General features: G+C 54.3%; 1 protein-coding gene across 1 annotated transcript in view; it reads right to left on the minus strand.

The window, feature by feature from the left end:
* The window catches only part of NOTCH3 (notch receptor 3), a 32396-nt gene extending 11136 nt beyond the window's left edge, over positions 1–21260 (minus strand). Inside the window, exons 1-24 of the mRNA XM_027850967.1 lie at positions 21046–21260; positions 18102–18183; positions 13653–13795; positions 13211–13546; positions 12795–12917; positions 12028–12261; positions 11628–11783; positions 11349–11534; positions 10847–10960; positions 10615–10728; positions 10264–10497; positions 10015–10125; positions 9722–9914; positions 9138–9283; positions 8647–8802; positions 7043–7268; positions 6569–6770; positions 6276–6429; positions 5983–6167; positions 5731–5863; positions 5378–5635; positions 4915–5027; positions 4220–4773; positions 2189–2509 (exon numbers count right to left, since the gene is read on the minus strand). Coding sequence (XP_027706768.1) covers positions 2189–2509; positions 4220–4773; positions 4915–5027; positions 5378–5635; positions 5731–5863; positions 5983–6167; positions 6276–6429; positions 6569–6770; positions 7043–7268; positions 8647–8802; positions 9138–9283; positions 9722–9914; positions 10015–10125; positions 10264–10497; positions 10615–10728; positions 10847–10960; positions 11349–11534; positions 11628–11783; positions 12028–12261; positions 12795–12917; positions 13211–13546; positions 13653–13795; positions 18102–18183; positions 21046–21139 — 4568 coding nt within the window. The 5' untranslated portion in view covers positions 21140–21260. The remainder of the gene's footprint in view (positions 1–2188; positions 2510–4219; positions 4774–4914; positions 5028–5377; positions 5636–5730; positions 5864–5982; positions 6168–6275; positions 6430–6568; positions 6771–7042; positions 7269–8646; positions 8803–9137; positions 9284–9721; positions 9915–10014; positions 10126–10263; positions 10498–10614; positions 10729–10846; positions 10961–11348; positions 11535–11627; positions 11784–12027; positions 12262–12794; positions 12918–13210; positions 13547–13652; positions 13796–18101; positions 18184–21045) is intronic.
* Between the last annotated feature and the right edge of the window lie 2175 nt (positions 21261–23435).

Below are 23435 nucleotides of genomic sequence, written 5' to 3' on the forward strand. Positions count from 1 at the left end.
AGGAGTAGGGGAGCAGAGTACAGATGGGGAGAATGATGGGAAGAAAGGGGAAGGAGGTTAAGAAACAGGGAGGCAAGCAGAGCAGAGACCTGGGGGATGGTAATGGGGGAAGAGAAGAGAAGGGAAGGAGGGGAGAGATGAGAGATAAAGAGCAGGATCACAGAATCAAGCTCAGAGGAGGAAGGCCAACACATACCTGACCAGGAATTTCTTCTTCAATACCCCAAGTGGTCATTCACCTCTAACCTGAAGCCCCCAAGTGACAGGAAAGCTGCTCCCTCTCCCACGGCTTCCATTCCACTTTGGGAGAGGAATTCTAATTCCCAAGCATCAAAGGAATTTGAGCTGGAAAAACCCTTAGAGCCTGTCTAGCCCCACCCTCTCATTTTACAGGAAAAACCACTGAGGCCCAGAGAGGGGAAGTAGATACCACCCAAGGTACTAAGGAGCACCACGGGGAATTGGACGTGGGTCCTCAGATGCCAAATAAAAACGCTCTTCCCACTGTGCCACTTGGGAGGAAAGACTTCCTTACACGGAACCACAATTTGCTTCCCTCTCTGGTTCCCCTTGCTGCTCCCAGCTCTGTTCCCTGGGGCTGAACAGAACAGGACCAGGCCCTCTTTTCCCACACAACAGCCTTTCAAATACAAGAAGACCAATCTCAGGTTTTCTCCGAGTCGTCTTCTTCTCTAACCAACGGCACGCCTCCTGGATGCCCTTCTCTGGTGCTCGCCCCCTAATCCTTCGGTCCTACAGGGCTAGAAAAGTACTTTATATCCAAGATCCCATTTGATCCCTATATGATAAAAGCCACAGATGCTATTTGTCCAGATTTGAATCCACGTCTCTCCTGATTTTCCCAAGCCCCCTAAAACTTTCCCTCCAAAATCACCTCCTATTTATCCTGCATATATCATATGTTTATAGTTGTTTGCATGTTGTCTATCCCTTTAGAATGTAAGCTCCTTGAAGGCAAGAACCGTCTGGTGCCTTTGTTTGTATGCCCAGCACAGAGCACAGTGTGGCACATAGTAGGTGCTTTAATAAATTCTTGGTGACTTGCCTTGACTCCAGGTCCAACGTGCTTTCCACTTGACCGTGCTCCCTGCCTCTCTACTCATCAATGTCCTTCTCCCACTGTGATACCTAGATCTGAACACAATACTCCTGAGAAGAATGGGACTATTACTCTCCTTAGCTCTGGACATGGAACCTTTCCAGAGCAGCACAGCTGAAAACAGCATCTGCTTTTTTTAGCAGCTGGCTCATATTAATCACGGGGTTCAGTTAAATCCCCAGATTTTTTCAAACAAACTGCAATCCAACCACACCTCCGCCATCTTGTACTTGTGAAGTTGATTTTTTGAACAGAAGTCCAAGACTTCACATTCACCCATGTGCAGTTTCATTTTTCCTAGATTAAGCCCAATGTTCTGGTCTACTGAGATACCTTTGGATCATGACTGTCACATGCCACATGCTAATGAGCCCTCCTCACTTAGTGTCATCAGCAAATGTGATAAGCATGCCATCTGGGCCTTTATCCAAGTCCTTGATAAATAAGTTAAACAGCACAGGGCCAAGCATAGATCCCCGGGGCCCTCCCACCACCAGGGACATTCCTTCCAGGTGACATGAAGACATTAATCTACAAATACGGTCTGTCCTCCACCTCCAGCAGAATGAATGCTCCTTGAGGTCAGGGACTGTGCCAGTTTTATCTTTGTACCACCAGCACCTACATATCTAACAGCCGCTTAGTAAGTGGGCATTGGATTAAATTGAACTGTTGGAAGAGGGAGGAGATGAGATGAAAGGCAAAGCCATGTAGGGAGAAGGGGAGAGATGGGGAAATATAGAGCACTTCTAGGAAGAGAGAAGAGATGAAAGACAGAGGGCACTTCCAAGAAGAAGGGGAGTAGGGGAGAGATGGGAGGGAATAAGCAGGGAGGGGAAGGATGATGAGTAAGGAGTGAAAAGGGGTGAAGGGAAGGAAGGGAAGGAAGTGTGAGAGGCACCAAGTGAGGAGAAGTTGAAAGAAAAGGGGGAGAAGCTAAGGTGTATAAAGGAGGATATGGATGAGGTTCAGGGACTCATCCCCCGGCACAAAGACAGAACAGGGATGAGAATTTGGATGACCAAAACAAGGGGAGCCAATGGGCTTCAGCCTGCCCCTGTCACTCACCCGATGACCTCAGAGGCCAGCTCCCGGCTGGGATGTCCACCAGGCCTGTAGTAGGGGTAGATCATGAGGTTGCCGTGGGCATCTCGGCGGAAGCGCAGGGCAGTGCGCAGGATGGCGCTGAGACGCTGCAAGAAGTCAGCGCTGGAGCGCAGTAGCTCCTCCGGGGGAAGCAGCACCGTGAGCACAAGGACCCCCTTGGCCAGCAGCTCTGGCACAGCACCTGCACAGTCCAGCCCGTCCCAGCCACACTCCTCCGTGTTACAGCCCTGGTCACAGCGGCCATCGGCAAAGTGGTCTGAGCAGTATTTCTCATATACGGGACTGAGGAAAGAATAAAGGGCGTTGGGAGAACTGAGTCAGGGGCCCTGGGGCCTCAGGCCCACAATCTGATCCCCCTGTAACTGACCTTCCTTCCCAGCACAGGGTCCAAGACGGGAGGAACAAAAGAAACAAAGCCTAGGGAGGGACAGAGGATAGGGCAGCTGGACTATGGGGAAAGTGGACATCACGTTCCCTGTCACTGAAGGGCTTCAAGCAGAGCCTGGAAACCTCTTGTCAAGAACACTAAAAATCAAGCCTTCTTAACTTTGTATGATGTTGGGCAAGACTTCCCCTCTCTGTGCCTCAGTATCCCTATGGAATAGAGATTGGCACAAGTCTCTCCCTCTCCCCATCCCCCACACAGATTATCAGTCCTGCCTTAAATTGGTGTGCCCTGTAATCCCAATGCGGGGGAAGGGGGAGCTTGGGGCCTACCTAAAAAAAGTAGGCAGTCATTTACTGTGAATCCTGGAAGATACTTCCAAGCAAGAGAAGACTGGTCAACCAAGGAAAACTTTTGTTGTTCAGTCATGGCCAATTCTTTGTGACCCCATTTGGGGTTTTCTTAGCAAAGATAATGGAGTGGTGTGTCATTTCCTTCACCAGTGGATTAAGGCAGAGGTTAAGTGATTTGCCCAGGGTCACACACACACACACACACACAGCTAGTGAGCATCTGAGGTCAAATTTGAACTCAGCCCTTCCTGCTTCCAGGTTCAGCACTCTAGCCACTGAACCACTTAGCTGCCTCCTAGAAAGCTAGAGAGTAAAAAAAAAAAAAAAAATTTCAGGCTGTCTCCGGGGCTGCCTAAGGAGGAGGGGAGAGAAGAAAGCTTGCCTCTAATAGCTAACAGTCTCTTAGTCACTCTCCTTCTCTGCCACTAACTAGCTCTGTGACTTCGTACAAGTCATTTCCCCATCTCTGAGTCTCAGTTTCATCATCTGTAAAATAAGCACAACAATCCCCGTGGCCCCTATAACCATCTAGAACTGTTGTGAAAAAAGCATTCTACTCTGTAAGTCTAAAAAGTGCTATTAAATAGACTCAGCTCTTTTTAGCAATGCAAGGATCTAAGACATCTCCAAAAGACTCATGATAAAAAATGCTATCCACATCCAGAGAAAGAACTATGGAGTCTGAATGAAGATAGAAGCATACTATTTGCTCTTTTTTTTTTCTTTCTCATGGTTTTTCCTTTTTGTTTTGATTCTTCTTCCACAAAATGGATGGGGCTCCCAAGAAGGAAGACGTGGTATTTGTGAGGGCTGAGGGGAATGACCTCAGAGAGCTCTTGGCCCAACCCTACAATCTGTCCCTTTATGTTTAGGAGCTGTAAGGTTGGTGGAGGGCCTGCTGTGGGAACAGATAAAGCCAAGCAGGAGGATAAGTAGATGGTCAGGCCTGGGGTCTATGGGAGGAGGAGGAGAGCTAGGCCCCCATACCAGGATCCTACAGGGGAAATCCTCTGCTCACTACATAGAGCAAGATAGGGAAAGAAGAGGAAAATAACAGGCTTTTCCTGCTTACTACTAGCACTAACTTACTTACTAGTAGTAAGTTATTTACTAGCCTACTTGGCAGGCTAGTAAGGGAGGGAAGTAGCTGACAGACACACAGACAGACGACCTAAACAGACTGAGAGCAGACCAGAGTCTGGCCTAGGCATGCATGGAGAGGATGCAGGGGCTGGGGAGGGCGGAGGAACTCACTTGCAGCCACGTTCCTGGCTGTGGCAGTCAAAGTTATCATAGAGGCAGGCGGGTGTGTTGCAGGCCGGGTCACAGTGGCTGTTGTTGAAGAGGCGCCAACACTGAAGGGCCTGGCATTGGTGCCAGGGATCATCCACGCTGAGCGAGCAGTCACCCCCATCCCACTGGCAGGCAGGTGAGTTACACTCCCGGTCACAGTATTTGTCACCCCGCTTGTCCCGGCAGCTGGCTCTGGGACACTGTGGCTCTTCAGGGGGTGGCAGCAAGGGCGGCAGGGCCCCGTGAACCCGGACCTCACAGTGGGTACCTTCCCAGCCTGGGGGGCATAGGCATCGGAAGAAAGGGGCCTGGGCCAGGCCCCGGCAGGTGCCCCCATGTCGGCAGGGGGTACCCAAACAGCTGGTGTTGGTACGGAGGTGGCAGGAGGGTCCAGCCAGGCCTGGGGGACAGGTACAGCGGGGGCCCAGAGCTGTCAGCTGGCACAAACCCCCATTAGCACAGGGCAAGTCCCGGCAGGACCGGGCCACTCGCTCACAGCTGGTGCCCCAGAATGGCTGTGGGAAAATATATAGCAGAGATCAGAGAGGGGGCCCCTCATCCCTGGCCTTCCCCAGAAGACCCCATCTCTACCCTCAGCTGCTACTCCTAGAATCCCAGAATGCCCTGCCTCCCCAGGAGGTGCCCACTCCACATACCGGAGCGCAATGGCAAGTGTAGGCCAGGACATTGTTGGGGTTTGGCTGGCACTGACCCCCATGCTGACAAGGCTGAGACTCACAGGGAGACACTGCAGACTGGCATCGACGGCCTGTGGAAGGAAAGCAGACAGACTTTACCAGTCAGCCTCCTCTCTCCCGAACCCATTCAGGAGACGTGGGCACTGAAGCTGGAGAAAAGGTACAGGTACTCAAAGGGGGATTATGGTGGCAAGACCTTTACCCCCTTTCAAACCCTTCTCTCCTCTGACCTCTGGGCCAGAAGTCCACCCCCACTCCTATGCCCTTCACTACCCCACACGCAGGCCCCCATCCCAACCATACTGCTGGCCATGAATGTCTCCTAGCCCGGCTCTATCCGCAGGTCCCCCTCTCCCCAGCCCAGTCCCAGGTACCCTAACTGTGGTCTTGGCTGATGCCCTGACTCAAGCACAGGCCTCACCCGTATAGCCAGGGTGACAGAGGCAACGGAAGCCCCCAGAGGCATCCTGCAGGCAGTCTCGGGTGTGAGGGGCATGGCAGGCCCCGGGGCTACACTCATTGAGGTCCCCCTCACAGTGGGCACCTGTGTAGCCAGGGGGGCAGGTGCACCGGTAACCTCCCACCTGGTCCACACACGTCCCATTATGTAGGCACTGGGGGCCCTGCTCCCCACCGGGGGTTACTGCACAGTCATCCTCATTGATCTCACAGAGTACTCCTGCAGGGAGAATGGGAGGGGCAACGTCAGACACTGGAGCTGCACCCATCGGCGACAGCCCACCGCACGGCCGAGCCCCAGCCTCCTGGCCTTACCCAGCGTTCCAGGGGGGCAGGAGCAGAGGTAACGGCCCACGAGGTCGATGCAGGACCCCCCATGCTGACAAGGCTGAGACTCACACTCATTCACCTCGGCCTCACAGTTGTTTCCTTCGTACCCAATGGGACACTGCGGGACACACACAAGACGTAATCAACACACTTCTAACGGATGGCCCTGTTCAGCGCCACCTTCCAACTGCCCATAGCCTTCCCTCTCCTTCCCGGCTGAACCCAGACGCTCCTCACCTCACACACATAGCCCCCAACGTAGCTGCGGCAGGTGCCGCCATGCTGGCAGGGTTGGACGCTGCAGTAGTCGACCTCCTGTTCACAATAGCTGCCCGTGTAACTGGCCGGGCACAAGCAGTGATGCGTGCTGCCTGAGTCCACACAGCGACCCCCGGCCTGGCAAAGCTGCTGCAGCCTCACCCCTAAGCAAGGAATCCAGGAGTCGGTCACGTTCACCTTGGGTGTGCAGCCTCCCCCTGACCCTTGTCCAACCCCCCTACTCCTCTACCCATTCCCTGGATAGGCTTCACCTTTCTTAGCTGCAGCTGCCCTGCAGGAAAGGCTGGGGACATCACAGAAGTGGCCACTCCAGCCAGGAGGACAATGGCAGGAGAAGGTGGGTCCTGTCTGGGTACAGCGGCCTCTGTTCTGACAGGGTGCCCTGCTGCACCAATCCACCAGCATCTGGAGGAAAGGGGCAGCTCCTTCAGGCTCTGGGCTCCTCCTCCTGAGAGCAGAAACAGGGCCCCTTTCCCTCCCAATACCAGCCCTTCTCTTACTTTCTGTCCTTCCCCTCCCACCCTGGCCACTCCCCAGCTCTGACCTGGCACTGGGCCCCTGTATAGCCAGGGAGGCAGGTGCAGCGGTAGCCCCGGTGCTCATCTATACAGGTGCCCCCGTGTTGACAGGGCCTTGAGTGGCAGGCACCCACTTCTCTCTGGCAGTGGGGGCCAGTGAAACCTGGCCGGCACAGGCAAGTGAAGGAGTTCACCCCATCCACACAGGTGCCGCCATTGAAGCAAGAGCTGGAAAAGGGGGAGGGGGAGTGTTAGTGGCCCCATGGCCTCTCCCTCCAATGTCACAGGATCAAAGAATTTAGAGCACAGCCTTTCTTAATATCATCGAGTGCACTCCCTCATTTCATAGATGAGGAAACTAAGGCCCCCAGAGGCCCGACGCCACAGAGCCCATAAGCAGCAGGGTCAGGATTCAAGCCCAGGTCTCCATACTCCCAAGCCTAGCACTCTTTCGCTTAAATCATGACAATTCCCCAATTCTATCGGTGGCCCTGGCTCACCTTTCACTGCAGTCGGGAAGATCACGCTCACAGCGGAGGCCCCCATAGCCAGCAGGGCAGGCACAGGTGAAGGACGCCACATGGTTGGAGCAGGTCCCTGGGCCACACGGACTGCTCTGACACTCATCGATGTCCACGGAACATCGAAGACCCATAAAGCCCGGGAGACAGGAACAGGAGAAAGAGCCCACGCCGTCCCGGCAAGAGCCACCATTCAAACAAGGGTCTGGGGGGATGGGTGGTACAGGGCTCACAGGATGGGGCCACTGGGCTCGTGGGGGTCTCCCCTAGACTGCCCAGGACCCTATCTATCACTGGGGAGAAAGGTTCCCAGCATTCCAGGTTCAGCTCTGATACTAACTACATGACCCTAGACAAGTTATTCAGCCACCCTGAGGCTGCTTCCTCATCTCTGAACGGGAAAAAGAGTGCTTCTACCTTACCAGGAGCACCTTGTAAAGTGAGCAAAGAGCTTAATAAACTTTGCTGTTCCCTTGTCCCCTCCCCCACCCCCAGCTCCATTCCTGCCCCAGCTGCTAGAGCACTAGCTTCTACCTACTCTAAAGATCCATCTGACCACTCATTCATTTACATCATGGTTCCCTGTTAGAGTGTAAGCTCCTTGAGCACAGGTACTCATTTTTGCTTTCTTACCCCAATCCCTTAGTTTAGTGCCTGGCTGCCTAAGAAAACCCCGATAAAGGCCTGTTGGTTGACTAATTCCATAGAAAGTGATGATTCATTGTGATTTTGTTCAAAGGCAGCCAGTGGCCCAGTGGACAGAGCATCAGGACTGGAGTCAGGAAGACCCAAGTTCAAATCCAGCATCAGATAACTTACTAGCTATGTGATCCTAGGGAAGTCACTTAACCTCTCTTTGCCTCAGTTTCCTTATCTGTAAGATGGGAGTGATAACAGCACCTACCCCCCAGTGCTGTGGCGAAGATGAAATGAGATAATAATTGTAAAGTACTTAGAACAGTAACTAGTATTTGGTAAGTGCAATTTGAATGTTAATTATTACTTTGTTGGGAGAGACACAGGAATAGCTCTCAGAACAGAAAATAAGGCAGGGTTTGAAGCCAGCCCTCAAACAGGAAGTATTTTAGACAAGGGCCTGGGTTCTGAGATGTGCCCCTTCACCTAAAAGCTGGACAGGCCTAAGTCCCTACCCCTATAAGAGACACTCCCTCTCAGACATCCTTTCTCTCCCCACCACCCATTCTGACTACAGCTAAAGGACATGTGTACATGTGTGCATGCATACGTGGGTGTGAGTATGTGAGTGTATGTGTGACACCATCACCTGCTTTCTGGAGGAAAGGCCCCTGAGGTTCTGGCCATGGCTGACAAAGGGCTTTGACAAGATCCGGACCAGGCTGAGGACTTCCCCTGTGCAAGACCAAAGCCTGACTCTACCCCTGCAGTGGCCCTGATCCTTCGGACATGCTGCTTGTCCTCAGAGGTCTTTAGACCCTCAGCATCTGCCTGGGGGCACAGGGGGCCTTTCTAAAAGGGAGATGTATGAGCCTGACTCCTGATTTAGGTTTCCCTAAATAGTTCCCCCTCATCATCTCACTCTCACCCCTGCCCCAAGCACTCACTGGGGTCACAGTCATCGATGTCCTTCTCACAGGTGGTCCCACTATAACCCGGATCACAGGTGCAGCTGAAGCCCCCATGAAAGTTGATACAGAATCCATGGGGGCCACAGGGCCTATCCCCTTCACACTCATCGATATCCTGCTCGCAGTGTGGGCCTGGAGGACAGAAAGGCACACAAGGACAGACAGGACCCAGTAAGCTGCTTGGATGAACAGAAGGCAATGGGAAGCAATGAGGTACTGGGGGCGAAAGGGGGAAGGCAAGCCAGTAAAGGCTTTGGGGGTGAGAAGAGCCTGGGAAGGATCTGGGAGACAAAGAAGATGAGAGGAACCTAGGAGGGATGACGAGGGGAAGTCAGGGGCCTGTGGGCCTGAGGGGGATCAGTGAGGGTCCAGCGAGGGTGGTAAGCACAAAGAGAGAAGGGCAGAGAGGCCCAGTGAGGGCCCGAGGAGCCCAGGGGAGTAAGAACAGCCAGGGTTTAGAGCCAGACCCTGGAGGCCATCGGGGCAGGCACAGCGGAAACCATTGACGTGGTCAGTACAGGTGCCTCCAGCCTGGCAGGGATTCGATTCACACTCGTCGTGGTTCTGGTCACAAGTGGGGCCGGTCCAGCCCGGCTCACACTCACAGCGGTGCCTGGAAAGGGGGACAGGAAGGAGGGGCAATGAGTGGGCCAGCAGGAGTGAAAGGGACCACCAGGTGGGGGAAGCCTGGCAAGTCCAGAAACGGAAGAGGAAAGGAGTTAGGGGACAGATGAGGAGACTGGAGAGGAGGGAAGAGAAGAAAGGAGCCAGAAAGGGAGGAGAGTAGGTGGAGCTCAAGGTGGTGGAAGGGGCAAGGAACTGGGGGAAGAGAAGGGAGACTTAGGGGGTGGGAACATCACAGGGACACAGAATTAGAGGCGGGAGGAACCTCAGGGAACATCAAATCCAATTTCATTATTTTACAGATGAGGGCACTAAAACTCAGAAAAGTAAGTGACTTACCTAAGGTCACACAAATAGGAAAGAATTAAGGGAGAAAAGAAGAGAAAGGGAAAACAATTGATGGGGGGAGAGGGGGGTCAGAGCTCACCCACTCGGGTCATCATGGCAGGTGCCATGGCTGCAGGGGTTACTGGCACAGAGGTGGCGCTGAGCATGGCACAGAGGGGGCAGAAAGCCAGGTAGGCAGAGACAGTGGAAGCCATTCTCCCCATCCACACAGGAACCGCCTTCCCCACAAGGGTTGGACGAGCACTCATTGATCTCCACATTGCAGAGCGGCCCTGGAAGAAAAACAGGAATGGAACTTTTCTGCTCTCCACTCCCCAAGCAGAGAAGCCCATATACCATCCCCTCCCCTGCCCAGGTCCCAGCACCCCTCACCTGTGAAGCCTGGCCGGCAGATACAGTCATAACGGTTGATCCCATCCTGGCAAACCCCATAGTCACAGGGGTTGCTGGCACAGTCATCATGGTTTATTTCACAATTCACCCCTGGACACAGAGAAGACTTAACAAGCAGTTCAGGCTTACTGCCCCCTTCCCAGTCTCCTCCCTTCTCTGTTGTCCCCACCTTTAACATCCCTCCAAGGCATTCCCTCCCTCTTTCCCCAGCTGTCTGCAGAGTCCCACCTGAGGTACCAGGGGGGCAGTAACACAGGTACTTATTGACAAGGTCAAGGCACTTGGCGCCATGTTGACAAGGCTGGCTGTGGCACTCGTCCAGCTGGCTTTCACAACGGCTGCCCGTGTAGCCAGGGGCACAGGCGCAGGAGAAGCTGGCGATGCCATCCACACAGCTTCCATGGTGGCAGGGGTCCGGGGAACAGTCATCCACATTGTTCTCACACAGTGGGCCCTCAAACCCTGTAGCAGGGACCAGAGAAGGAAGAGGAGGCCTTCACCTCCTCCCCAAACACCACCCTCCATTTCAAACCCTACTGCCAGGCACCGTCGGAGGCCCGGGGCTGGCCCAACACTCACCTTCGGCACAACGACACTCATATCCGTCAGGCTGGTCCACACACTTGGCGCCATTGTGGCATGGTGTGCTGGCACACTCATCCACATCCAGCTGGCACATCATACCACTGAAGCCTGGGCAAGGACAGGGGCCAGGTGAGGAGCAGACGCACAGCCAGCAACCCAGGCCCTTCAAACAACCTCACCAGGGCATCCTCCAAACCATTTTCTTGCCCCACCACAGTCTCCTCACCTGAGGGGCAAGTGCAGCTGAAGCCGTTCACGCGGTCACGGCACTGTCCACCGTTCACACAGGGGCTGCTCTGACATTCATCTATGTCCACCTCACAAAAGGTACCTGTGAATCCTGAGGACCCCCCACCACCACAGGGTTTTATAAGCCCACTGTCCTCCAGACTAGCCCAGTCCCACCAGCTCCAACCTGGCCTCTCCCTCCCCGAGTCACTCATCCTCCCACCACACCCCAAAAGGAGGGGCAGAGCAGTGAAAGCCAGAGTGAGACACTACAGCCCAGCTGGCCATGCCTCCCCCATGAGCCCAGGGCTACCCACTCACCAAGGAGCCCAGGAGAAGACCTGCTGAGGAGTACCACATCTCTACCACAGCTCACGTTTCCCAAGTAGGAAGTGAACTCTTACCCTTTGCCCACCACTGCTTGGGCCCCCTGCCTCCAATCGTATAGTCCAAGCCTCAGCCTCACATCCCCTGGGTTCGGATCTGAACCCAGCTCCTACCTGCCATGCAGATGCAGGTGAACTGTCCGATTCTGTCAAGGCAGGTGGCCTGATTGTGGCAGGGGCCAGAGAGGCACTCATTTATATCTGTCTCACACCGTGGGCCTGTGTACCCACGCCCACATTGGCACTGGAAGGAACCTTGTGTGTTCACACATTTCCCAAAGTGCTCACAAGGGTTGGCACCTACAAGAGTAAGAACTGGTGAATACCAGTATGTGTATGGCCACAGCCCTTCCTGATCCCTGGCCAGGCCCAAGCTCCATTCTGTGGCCTTACCAATGGAGCATTCATCCACATCCTGGTCACAGGCCCCCCCTGTGAAGCCTGGGGGGCAAGTGCAGATGGCACGCCCATTCACAGGGTTGGTGTCACAGATGGCATCTTCATGGCATGGGTTACTGACACAAGCATCATCCAGGTGGCATAGGAGCCCTATGGGTGGCAAGCAGCAAGGGTCAAGGTGCCTAGCGAGAGCAATCTGCTCTGACCCCACCCCAGAACCTTGTCAGAAGGGAAAGGAGCTGCAACTAGGGTCAAAAGGACTCAAGGAAGGCGGAACCCAAGGAACAGCACCAAGAGAAAGAGAGCCCAGAGGAGCCTCGTGGGTAGGGACAAGGGGTGGGAAAAAGGAGTTCCCGCAGTTGAAGAAGAGAGAAGGACCAGGATGTGGCCTCACCAGTCTTGCCCATAGGACAGGCACAGTAGAAGGAAGCCACCCGATCATGGCATGTGGCTCCGTGGAAGCAGACAGCTGTGGCACAGTCATCAATGTTCTCGCTACAGCTCTCGCCCGTCCAGCCATTGACACAGACACAGCTATGCCCTCCGTGGGTGTTGAAGCAGGTGCCCCCATTGTGACAGGCGTTCGGCTGCAGCGCGCATTCATCTACGTCTTCTGTGCAAAACTGGCCTGCAGGGAAACAGGGAGGGCTGTGGGGCCAGACAGGCTCCTGGCTGCTCATGCACGCTGCCCACCGGACCTAGAAACTAGCAATTTCAGCACCCCGAGCAAGGGTGCTAAAGCAAGGATGCCAAAGCAAGGATGCCTGGGACAAGTGGCATGAAATACTCTCTTGGAGAGGCCAGTGGGAGGAGGTATGGTTTGAGGAAAAGTTCACCCACAATGGTATCTGCCAGCTACTATTTACTTCCACTTTCACTAATTATTATTGTGAGCTAGATGCTAAATACAGTTGTTTCAAGGCTACAGAGAGGCTGCGAGTGCTATCTTCACTCCCAGAGACAAAGCCTAGGTTGCCCCACTCTAGTTATGGTTGCATCACCTAACATGCACCCTGACAGATCTGACACTTTTGTCTTTCCTCCCTGCCCCTAAGCCAGGCCCAGTCCTTTGAGCCCAGGGCTCAAAGGAGAGCCGTGATGAAGGGACACAGGCCCCAAGTCCACCCCAGCTTTGCAGCATGGCCTAGGCCAATTCCCCACCTGTCCACTCTGGGGGGCACTGGCAGTTGTATGTGTTGACCCCATCTACACAAGTAGCTCCATTCAGGCAGCGGTGCCTTGGACAGTCATCCACGTTCACCTCACAGTCATGCCCTTCGAAGCCTGGCGTGATATAAAAAGGAGAGAGAGAAGAGAGGCCTCACGGTCAGCTCTGACTGGGGGCAAGTGATTCTACCTCCTGGCCTAAAGAAATCACACACAGAAGTCTAATAGGAAGAGAGGTCTTGGCTCTGACAACAATTGCTTCCTTCCTCGCATAAGGCAGCTTCCTGCCTATTTCCTGATTCCAGCCACCCTGGAGGCCATGGCAGGGAAGCCCAAGCTGAGACCAGCAATGCTCATGTGAGCCTGCTGCCCTTTCCTCCCTCACCCGCCTTGGGAAGTTAGCAGCTCACCAGGCAGGCAGGCACAATCATAAGTGAACTCCCCGGTCTGGTGGCAGGTGCCCCCGTTACGGCACTGGGAGGGGGCACATGGGGCTGAAGGACTTTCACACAGGGGCCCAGCATAGCCCGCTGGGCACTGGCAGCGGAAAGAGCCAGGGACATTGATGCAGGTGCCCCCATGTTGGCACACGGTGCCCATCCGGCACTCGTCCACATCGCTGCGGCAGGTGCGGCCCTGGTAGCCAGGTAGACAGGTGCAATTGTAACGATTGTGGTTGCTGGAGCAGCGACCCCCATTGGCACAGGGGTTATTGGCACAAGGATCAATTAAGGAGCAGTCCTGTCCTACAGGGGAAGGAAAGAGAGAGAAAGGTGGGCCTGGGCCCAGGGGATCCAGCCTGGGTAGGATACAGTCCAAGACCAGACCCTCATCCCGGCTGCAGCCCCTTACCTCGGAATCCCCGGGGACAGATGCAGGAATACTGGACAGTGCCCTGAAGCAGGGAGCTCTTACATGTGCCCCCATTGGTACAAGGACCATGGTGGCACGGGTCTGCAAACTGGCACCGATCCCCCATCAGCCCCGGATGGCACCTGAAGGGCAGAGAAATACCCAGGATGAGGAGGCACAAGGGCAGATGGCCTCCTCACCAGGCTCAAACAGAGCCCCCAAGATCATCAGTATGGGAGACTGGGAGGGAGGGGTATTAGGGGAAAGAATGAAGAGGGAGAGTGCGGGGAAAGGGGCTCTGGGATTCCATTCCCACAGTCTTTTGCACCCTTACTGTCACCGTGAGGAAAAGCCCTCAGAGTCTCTGCTCTCACCATACACAAAGCAGATGAAAAATTAGTTTAGAATTCTCGGGGCAGCGAGGTGGTACAGTAGATAGAACACTGGCCCTGAAGTCAGGAGGACCTGAGTTCAAATATGACCTCAGACTGAAACACTTGACACTTACTAGCTGTGTGACCCTGGGCAAGTCACTTAACCTCAATTGCATAAAATAAAAAAATAAAAAAAAGTAATAAAAAAAAAGAATTTTCTAAGCCTCTCTAGCTTTTACAAAGCACTTACCTTCCAAGAGCCCTATGAGGCAGGCAGTATGAATATCTAACCGCCCTCCCCATTTTACAGAGGAGGAAACTGAAGCTTGGGAGTTGTTTCTTGCCCAAGGTCACACTGATTGGAAGATGGCTGAACACAAACCATCCAGTCCAATTCAACATTTATTAAGCACAACTAGGGGCCAAGGGAACGGAATACACACCACCTCAGATCTCAAGAAATTTAAAGTTATTGGGAGGATACAAGTGAACAAGTTAGGTAAATATAAGATAACTGGAGGAGGAGGAAATAGAGGGGGTACTAATGACTAGGGGAGAGGCCTGTCTTCTGACCAAAGGCCTCCTGGTAAGAATTGAAGATAGGAGACAACACCCCAGGGTTTGCATAAGCCCAAGGGGCAGAAAGTCTCCCCACATATACTAAAGAAGCTGGCCTTTCTGCATACAGTAATCACTAAATATATGTTTATTAAATCGAATTCAGTTGGAGGGCAGCAGAGGGGGTCCTGCAGATGGATGGCTGATTACTAATGAGAAGAGGGCTAAGCTGAAGCCAGCCATTGGGGAGAGGCGCTCAGCCTGGATCAAAAGTAACTGAAAGCAGACCTCGGGAAAGGGCTGGGGCAGGGAGAGGCGAGGAGGTGGGGTGAGGAGGGCCCCAAGAAGGGCTCAGCTCCAGCGTCCCCAACTCGGCCCTAGGGGCAGGGTAGCAGCCTGGGCATGTGCAGTGAGTGAAGCTTCCTTCCCTGGGGGGAGGGGGGAAGAGGCACGGCAGGGACGCCCGGGTCCCTTCTCTCCCCCCGACTCCCTCAGTTTGAGTCAGGTCCCTCGGGGGCTGTGCCTGTGACTCTCAGCACAGCACTGTGGGAATGGGGAAGGGCTCCAGCCCCAGGACCCAGGCCTACCCAGGGGATGGGGGTGGGGAACAGAACTGACAAATTCATTGCCCCTCCTTCCACGGCCCCAGGTTCTTTCTCACGCTCCTTTCCCCTTCCCAGCCCAGCCCAGCCCAGCCCAGAGCCTTTCCAACCAACCGGTTTAGCTGGTTTCAACCCAAACTCCGACCCTGGCACCGCCCAGCCTAGACAAGCCCTCCTCTCTCCCCACCTCCACTCTTCCTCCGCAGTGAACTGAAAGGTTTATAGTTGGAGAAGCCCTTTCGCAGACCACTACCCAGCCCCTTCTCCATTTTACAGATGAGTACACTGAGACCCAGAGGGGCAGAGTCACAAAGCAAATTCAAACCCAGGTCTTCTGATTCCCAGTATATATGTTTTTTCTAGTCACTTTGCAGCCCTAATACCTCCTGGTGCTGGGAGTGGGAAGGGGGCACAGTTGGCGGAGGGGAACAGAGTTGGGGTTTGCTGGACCCTCTTAAGAGGCTAGGGCAAGGGATGGGGAACCTGCGGCCTCGAGGCCACATGTGGCCCTCTAGGTCCTCAAGTGCGGCCCTTTGACTGAATCTGGCCTCGAGGCCACAGAAGTTTGAATTCAGTCAAAGGGCGGCACTTGAGGACCTAGAGGGCCACATGTGGCCTCGAGGCCGCAGGTTCCCCACCCCTGGGCTAGAGCCTGGGCGGCAGGGGAAAGCACAGCGCTGGTGGAAGGTGGTGCCTGATCCCAGGGAATCCAGTCCAGGTGCCGGGATTCCCGGTGATTCACCTGTTCTGGGGGCGGGGCTCATCCACCTGTCCCACACATTCCGAAGCACACCTCAAGGTAGGGGGCAGAGCCAGGGCTGGTTTCTAAAGTGCGCATGTGTACTTTCCTAGACCTGCTTCCCACCCCACTTCAAGCTACCTGGGGCCCAGGTGGGAGGCTTGTCTTTTCCCCAGGCCACCCCTCATAGCGGTGACCTCACTCAGCCTTCCTCCCAAGTCATCCAGGGCATGCCTGTGCATGGCAGGGGAGCACCCGTTCCCCAGCCTCTTCTGATACTAGCCATGGCCTCGTCCAGCCTTTTCCCAATGCCCAGGGTAGATATCCTCCCTATCCTGGGGATGGGTGGGTGAGACGCTATGCAATGTCCCACTCAAGCATCACCTCTACAGAAGACTTCTCCCGACCCCTTCAGCTCCTAGTGCCTCCCCCGCAAAAAAAAAAAAAAAAAAAAAATCTTGAACTTATTTCTGTTTTGTAGTCATGGTGGATTAATGGATAGAGCTCAGACAGCCTACCTTAGAACCAGGAAAACTTGGGTCTGAGGCCCCCTCTAACACATACCAGCTGTCTTTATAAAAAAGTGTGTATGTACACATACATGTATATATATACATGTGGGAGATGGTGGGGTACATACAATTATATTCGTACTTGCTGGTTTCCCCATTTGAATGTCAGTTCCTCGGGAACAGGAATTATTTTATTCATTTTATCTGCATCCCCGGTACCTACCAGTTCTTGACATATAGCAGACACTTAATACACATTAATTCTGGACTAAAACTCTAGGCAATCTCTAAGATGGCTAATGTGCGGCCCATATCGATAGAAGTTCCTCCTCTGGGGTCCCTACCTGCTCTCTGTACTTGTGAGGTAACTTAGCATAGCCAGCAGAGTGATGGATTCAGAGTCAGAAAGACCCAAGTTCAAATCAGGCCTCAACTTAGTGTAACCCTACTAAGCAAAGTCATCTGTAAAATGGAGGTAATAATAGCCCCCAGCTGGTGGGGCTGTTGTTAGGATCAGATGAAAGAACATATATAAAGTATATAAATGATAGTTATTATGTTGCTGCTGTTGCTTCCCCTGACAGAATGGGAGTTCCTCGAGGGCAGGCGTTGTTTCCAGACTTCAGATCCATAGTGCTCAGCACACTGCCTGGCATATAGTAAGCCACTTTAAAATATTTGCTGATGGATCAATGGATTAAAGGCCAGACTCTCACTGTCAGTTGGTTGGGGGCGGGATGTTCATTTATTAGGAAGGTTGTAGGAGCTTGGGCAAGATATCCTCTGAGCTCCCTTGGAGCTCTGAAAGTCTGCGGTTCTGGAAACAGGCCTCTGAGCAAACATGGGTTAGCCCTCGACCTTGGGCAAATCAACTTGTTTTTCCAAGCCTAGATGTTCTCCAGGTTCTAAACCCTGCAATTCTCTAAGTGCATCCCCCAGACATCTCCCTGGAAGGGGCAGGCTGGCCCAGGTAGAAACTACCCTCCCTGGGGTCAGATCTTGGGATCCCCCTCCTTCCCCCCTCCTTGCCCCCCACAAAAAAACTCAGGCCATTCCTGGGGAAAAGGTGCAAACACAGTGGGGAAACCACAATGCTGTGACAGGAATCACGGGGAAAGAATTGGCCCCCCCAAAGAGAACACACATGAGGGCCGTGCAGGAAGAGGTCAGTGAGAGGTAGCTCAGGGGCCAAGCAGAACTTGATGAGGCTCAGAGTACCAGGCCTCTTCTCCCCATCACTGTCCAAGTGCTGGCCAGGGCTGTGGAGCCTAGGGGTAGCCGAGTATCACAAAGCATTAGATTTGGGTTCAAATACTGTTTTTTTGCCACTTGGGACCTTGGGCCAAAAACTGAACCTCTCTCTGATCTTGTTTCTTCATTGAATGAAGAAGCTGGACTAGGGATGATCTCTAAAGTCCCTTCCAGCATCAAATTGTAGACTCCCATGAACCCTTTCCTCTAATTCTGGATCATACTGCCTCCCCTCCTCCCTTCTTTATTCCAAGAAGAGGTTGGGGAGTCAGCCTGGGAAGGATTAATTTAGCTACTCCCTAGGGCCCTTTCAGGACTTCCTCTCTATTTTCTTCAAGTCCTCAAGCCCACAAACCTCCCAAGGATGGTGAAGCACCCTCTCGCCCCCAAATCACCCACCCACCCCAACTCACAAACAGGCAGCTTCCCCATTGGACAGCAGGGCACATCGGCCTCCATTCTCACAGGGGCTCCCTCCGTCCAGGCACTGGGAGGCTGTAGGGAGAAGGGAAAAGGATAGCCCTATAGTCAGTCTATTCTGAGAAAGCCACCAGAGGAAAACTGAAGGCAGAGATACATTCCTCTCCATTCACCCCCACCCCACTCCCAAATAGGGATGGCCCTGGGGCCCAAACATCCTGCCCTTCTCATCCATTCTCTTGGAACCCAGACTTTCCTGGACTTGCCTCCTCTCCCCTACCCCTTTGAGCCAACAGCTGCAGGCTGGGGCTGCTGGGAAGAAGGAGGTTTGGGGGCATGGCAGAGGAAGTATCCCCCCCCAAACTTAGGAAGTTCCCACGGCCACTACCCCCTACCAGCTGTTTGGGCAGCCGAGGCACCATTGTGCTCTGCAGCTGTTGCTACCACCTGGGGCTCTGTACCCCCACACTCCAGCTCAGCCTGGGGGCAGGGAGTAGGGGTGATCAGAGGAAACCAGGGGGAGGGGTATATGAAACCAGTGCCAGCCAGATGTGGGAGGCCCCCTGGGGCCACCTAAGCTGCAGGGGAAGAAAATATGGGATGGAGCAGCTGAGGGCTAGGAGTTAAGTTCTAAGGGGGGAAGAATTCCAGAGCTAGGGAGTCAGGACACCTGGGGGTGGCAACGCATGGGGAAAAGGGTTCTTCTATCCTTTGGAGAGGGGAGGATGAGAGCCAGGGTGTTTGTAGAAGCCTGAAAAGAGAGGAGACACTTGGTTCCCACTTCTTTAGAGCATTAACACAAGACCTTTCTCCCAGACTGTGCCTGGTCACACCTATATCACTCATCTCAGGCCAGCCCATGGGTCCTTTAATGACACTTCTAGTGTCTGTCATTGTCATCATCACTCCCATCTCTATACCCGCTATAAGGTACCTTTCCAGACTACAGCCCCCTGGGGTAGATGGTGCCAGATTAGTCTTCCTTCTTAAGAGAAATTACTCAGAGAGCTTAAGTGACTTGCCCCTGGCCACACAGCCAGAGTGGGCTGGGATTCAATCTCCGATTTCCCAACCAAGCACTGTGCTGTAGGGTTTCTCAGCCAAGTGTGGGCAGAGGAAGCAGACAGTACCTAGCTAAGTGGTGACATTCTGACCAGTGTTCTTATGGGGTGCCCTGTGTGGTGTAGCTCAGGGACACAGGGTAGTGAGTGCTATGGCAAGTGAAAAAGTGGGAAAGCCCTGAACCCAGTCCTGGACTAGTTTCAGTACAAGTTCTGCCACTAATTTACTGTGTGTGACCTTGGGCAAGTCAAATGACTTCCCCGGCTTCAGTTTCTTCATCTGGAAAACAGATAAAATCCCACTTTTCTTTCTCAGGCTGTTTTAAAGGGGATGAGGGTTGGATTTTCTCAGCCTTCAGGAGATGGGGTCCTCCGTTCTCCTCATATGTGCCCCCTCCTCCAAGAGTAGAGTTGAGGAAGTTTCCTGTACAGTAAACCCGGGGAGGGGGGCCAACATCTCAGGGCTTGGCACAGCTTTTCCCAGGCTACTTCGCCAGGAAGATGGGGCAGGGCTGTGCCCTGGAGGAAGGCTCCAAAAAAGTAGGGAGGGCAGAACAGAAACTCGGGGATCAGCTCCATGGTGTCTCAAGATCTGCAAGTTCCCACAGGAGTGCCAGCCAGGGGCCAAGGCCCTATGCCCTGCCCATTGGGGTAGGCTGGAGACCGCAGCAGTAGGGCCCCAGCCCCCTATATTCTCCGGCCCTTTGGCAACTCCCCCTCCCCGCCTTGACGCTAGTAAGACCGAGAATGGGCCACCGCCCCCGCATCTGGGCTGCGGCCCCGCAGCTGCTGCGGACTCCCCTCGTCCCCCTCCCCTCTACCCTGCTAGCCAGCCCAGAGTTGGGGAGGGGGGTGCGTACATTCCGGCATTGTCTGCGAGAAGAAAGGGCTAGGACCGAGGCGAGGGAGCCGAGGGGGAGGGGGTGTCTAGACGGCGAAGCCATTGTCCCTGAAGGGGGGAGGGAAGGGCCCTTCCACCCCCTCCCCTTGAGGGAGGGGGCAAAAGACCCCCGAGCTCAGAGGAGGGAGTTATAGGGATTCCCCCATTCCTGACCCTTCTCTCAAACATTCCCCCACCCCCTGGAAGAGCACATGGGCAGCCCTGGACCCTGCCCCTTCCCAAATCCTTCCCACACTATCCAGGGAACGGGGCCGTGGGGGGAGGATTCCCCGGGAAAGTGGGAGGGCCAGATTGAAGAGGCTCAGAGCCACCTCTCACCCACCCCCCGCCGGAATAGGGGAGCGAGGAAGGGGGCCCGGGAGGGAGGAGACCCGAGAAGCTGGGGTTGGAGGGAAGAGAAGGGAGCCGCTCCAGGCTCCGGGCTCCGGCTCTTGCCGCGCTCAGTCCCTGGGAAGAACTTTGCTCCGAGTAAATAGAAAGTGGAGAACTTCTTCTCCCGCAGCTCAGCCGACCCCCTCCCCCGGCCCCTGGCCCCGGCCCCCGCCCCTCCCCCCGCGCCCAGCCTCCCCGGCCCCCAGACCAGCGAGCCCGCCGCCGCCGGCGACCTGGGCCGGCCCGCATGAAGGGGCCCTTTGTGCCGGGACCGCGGGGCCCCGCTGCCTCCCCCCCGAGGAAGGGGAGGGGGGAGGGGGCGCGGGCGGAGAAGGTCTGGCGGCAGAGCCCGTTCCCAGGCTCCGGGACTGACCGCAGGGCAGCACAGGGCAGGGCAGGCGAGGGGAGGGCAGGGGGCGGCGAGAAGACGGGGGACGCCCCCGTCTGCCCCCCAGAGTCCCACTCCCCTTCCTCTCCCCCTACTACAGGAGGAGGGAGGGGGATCCCCGGCCCAGGCTGCGTTGGTCTGCCCCATAGGGCTTTCGATTCCCCCCACCGCGTTCGGCTGCAGTGCCCCCAGCCCCCGCGCCCTCCCCCCCTCACCTGCAGCCGCAGCTCCCGAGAAGGCCAGCAGAGCAGTGCCCAGCAGGCAGATGCCCAGCAAGCGGACCGCCTGGCCCCGGACCCCGGGCCTCATCCTGGTGCCTCGCCTCCCTTGCCTCGGGCTCCGGGAGCGGGCGGCGCCTTATCCAGCCATGGGAGAGAAGGGGGGAGCCGCAGGCTAAGCCGGAGCAAGTCCCCGGTACCAACTCCGCGCCTCCAACTTCGCCGAAGTGAGGCCCAGCCCCGCCCCCGCCCCCCAAGCCCCAACCCCCAAAGGATCCCTCCTCCTCCTCCTCCTCCTCCTCCTCCTCCTCCTCCTCCTCCTCCTCCCCCCCTCCTCCCCTCCTCTACAGTCCTCTCTTTCTCGGGGGCGGATCCCTCCTCTGATCAGCCCCTACCTCCCCCCCCCCAGAAGCCACACTCTCTCCCTGCTAACCGGTCTCCTCTTCCCATTCCCTGCTCCTCCTACCTCCTTCCTTCTCCTCTCCCCACCCTCTCATTTCACACACCCCTCCCTTCTCCACCGCAGCTCACGGTCCTGTTACCCCCATTCCTTAACCAGAGCCCTCCCCTTCAAACCACCCTCTCCGAAGACCAACTAATCTTCTTTAGAGGTCCTGGAACTCAAGATCTCAAGTCCACACACCCCTGATGAGGGGAGGGGTCATTTTGAGAAGATCTGACCACACTTGTTCCTACTTCCCGTGGAAAAAGTCAAGGTCCCCCCAAGCCTGGGGTCATAGGTGCCAGGGACATCTACTGATAATCATATTTCTCCTCTACTAAAAACGCTGCTTAATAGCTCCCTGTCGCCGGCAAGGCAACAGTTTTCCAATATGTAAGCTGAAGTAGATATTTTCTGGAGACTCTTCCAATGCTAACATTTTGTGTTCTCTATTCTAGGTCCCATTCAGCTCTGAGATAGAGAGATGAGATAATAATAATAATAGCAACAACAAATGAATTATGGTGATGATGGTGATGATGATGACAGATTCTGGCTGTGGGGCAGGCACTGTGCTAAGCGCTGGAGTGGTGGAGATACAAATACTAGCAAACTACACAACCCCCATCCTCAGGGAGCTTACATTCTTATTGGGGAAAACAACACCAAAACGGGAAATGAAAAAGGGGGGAGTAGAGGGTGCCCTGTGTTAAATGTTCTAAAGATCCTTCCGGTTTTGTCATTCTATGTTGTATGTCCTAAGGACATTTTCAACCCTATGAGCATAAAGTACCTTATTCCTTTAAGGATCAGACCCAAACACCTCAGCCTAGAACCCTTCACAGTTTGGCCTGAAATCCACTTTTCTATTCCTGTCTCCTGTGATTCCCTTACATGCACCCTATCTACTAGCTCTAGTCAGATGAATAATAACAATGATAATAATAAAGGTTGATATATTTCTAACACTTTTTCTTGTCATTGTCACCACAACCCTAGTGAAGCAGGTATTATGCCCAGTTAATAGGTATGGAAATTGAGGCTCAAAGAACCAAGCAACTTGTCCAAGGTCTCCTATCCAGTTAATAGTGACTGGGCCCTGTTTTTGGAGAAGGGCAATCAGCATAGTGGAATGAATGTTGATTCTGGAGTCAGAGGTCCTGGATTCAAAGCCTCCCTCTGATACTTGCTAGACAAGTCATTTAAATGCCCTGGGCCTCAGTTGCCTTATATGTAGACTAGCTAGCTTCTGAGGTCATGTCTGGTTCTTTACCATTTGTTATTTCTTCTGACTATGCCCAGGACTTTTTTCTTTTTCTGTTGCCAAGGCTAACTTCTCTGTGATCCCCTGCATACACACAAGACGTTCATCTCCATCACTCGGCTTTCCTTGGTGACCCCCCCAGACTTCCTGGTCTTTTCTCTGCCAATCCCAACATTACTCATCCTTCAAAGCCCAGCTGAAGGCCCACTGTTTCCAGGAAGCCTTCCCTGAACACACTAGCCCTACAAGAATCCTTCTCTCTTCTGAGCAATTCTAGAACTTGGGTTGGAAGGGAGAAGAACTAGAGGCAGAGGAAAGGGTTACAAGAAGGGTGTAAACAAAGTTCTTTGGGGGTTCGGACTGTAAATTCCTTGAAGGTGCAGACTGTGGTATATATTCTTCCCCTTGTACCTTGACTTCATCCCTTCCAGTTAATACTTTGGAGACTTCACTACCTCCCCTCCTGTAGCTACTCATCTATTTCTCTCTCTCTCTCTCTCACTTTCTCTCTCTCCTTTTTTCTCTCTTGCTCCTCTTCTATCCTTCTCTCTCTCTCTTTTTTTCTCTCTTTCCTCTCTTCTCCCTCTCTCCCTCCCCCACCCTCTGTCTCACCACCCCTTCTGTCCTCTCCTCCCCTCCTCTCTCTCTTCTCTTCCCTTCTGTCTCTCCATCCCTCCCCCC

This window comes from Vombatus ursinus, unplaced genomic scaffold, assembly GCF_900497805.2.
Source record: "Vombatus ursinus unplaced genomic scaffold, bare-nosed wombat genome assembly UNPS02009173.1, whole genome shotgun sequence".
Lineage (NCBI taxonomy): Eukaryota > Metazoa > Chordata > Mammalia > Diprotodontia > Vombatidae > Vombatus > Vombatus ursinus.